Consider the following 1,074-nt stretch of genomic DNA (forward strand, 5'->3'; position numbering starts at 1 on the left):
GTCTTATCAGGAGATTTTTGCCAGACTCTGCCAGTTATACCTAAAGGAACAAAAGCTGATGAAATTCGAGCATGTCTTAAATCTTCCTGTTTGTGGCACAATGTTAAAACCTTGAAGCTTACAACCAACATGCGAGCAATAATTTATGGTGATCGCAATTCAGGTCTATTTGCTCAAAACTTCCTACAGCTTGGCAAAGGAAAAGTTCCTGTGGACCATGACAACAAATTCATTATATCTACAATCAGCACAGTGGCTTAAAGTGTTAATGAATTAAAAGAAAAAGTATTTACTAACTTTAGTTATCACTACAAAGACTTTACTTGGTTGTGTGAAAGAGCAATAATGGCACCGAAATGACAGTTAATCCTATCAACCAACAACTACTCCAAAATATTCCAGGGAATCCTTATATTTACAAATCAGTCGATACAGTTATCGATCAAAATGAAGTTGTCAACTATCCAACAGAGTTTCTAAATTCTTTGGAATTTCCAGGATTGCCTCCTCTCCAACTACAACTTAAAGTTGGAGTTCTTATAATGCTTTTACGAAATTTAGATCAGCCTAAACTCTGCAATGGTACCAGATTAATAATAAAGGCATTACAGCCTCATGTCATTGAAGCACAAATTCAAACTGGTTGTGGCAAGGGTGAAGATACTTTTATTCCCAGGATATCTCTAATAACATCAGAGATGACGTTTCAGTTTAGGCGCTTACAATTTCCAGTAAGATTAAGTTTTGCCATGTCGATTAACAAATCACAGGGACAAACAGTGAAAGTTGTTGGGCTACAATTACAAGAAGACTGCTTCTCTCATGGTCAACTGTATGTAGGATGCTCTAGAGTAGGAACAGCTAACAATCTTTATGTATACTCTCCTTTTGGAAAAACATGCAATATTGTATATAAAGAAGTATTGTAAGTTCTAATTTCAAATAAAGCTTTGTTTGATTAAATGCTTTTTTATTTCTCGCATCACAGCTTTTGTCTATTTATTGAATAATTTGCTGTAAAATACTGATCTATACATTTCAAACGCCGGGTAACTCAGCTAGTATATATATATA

General features: G+C 34.6%; 1 protein-coding gene across 1 annotated transcript; it reads left to right on the plus strand.

Annotated features, from left to right (window-relative positions):
- Positions 1–356: 356 nt before the first annotated feature.
- LOC106477875 lies at positions 357–731 on the plus strand (the record flags this gene model as incomplete). The annotated part of the gene is made up of 1 exon (XM_013938394.1): positions 357–731. A coding segment is annotated over exon 1 (375 nt), but the record flags the coding sequence as incomplete, so codon positions are not given.
- Between the last annotated feature and the right edge of the window lie 343 nt (positions 732–1,074).

The sequence above is a fragment of the Limulus polyphemus genome, unplaced genomic scaffold (assembly GCF_000517525.1).
Source record: "Limulus polyphemus unplaced genomic scaffold, Limulus_polyphemus-2.1.2 Scaffold89104, whole genome shotgun sequence".
NCBI classification, from domain to species: domain Eukaryota; kingdom Metazoa; phylum Arthropoda; class Merostomata; order Xiphosura; family Limulidae; genus Limulus; species Limulus polyphemus.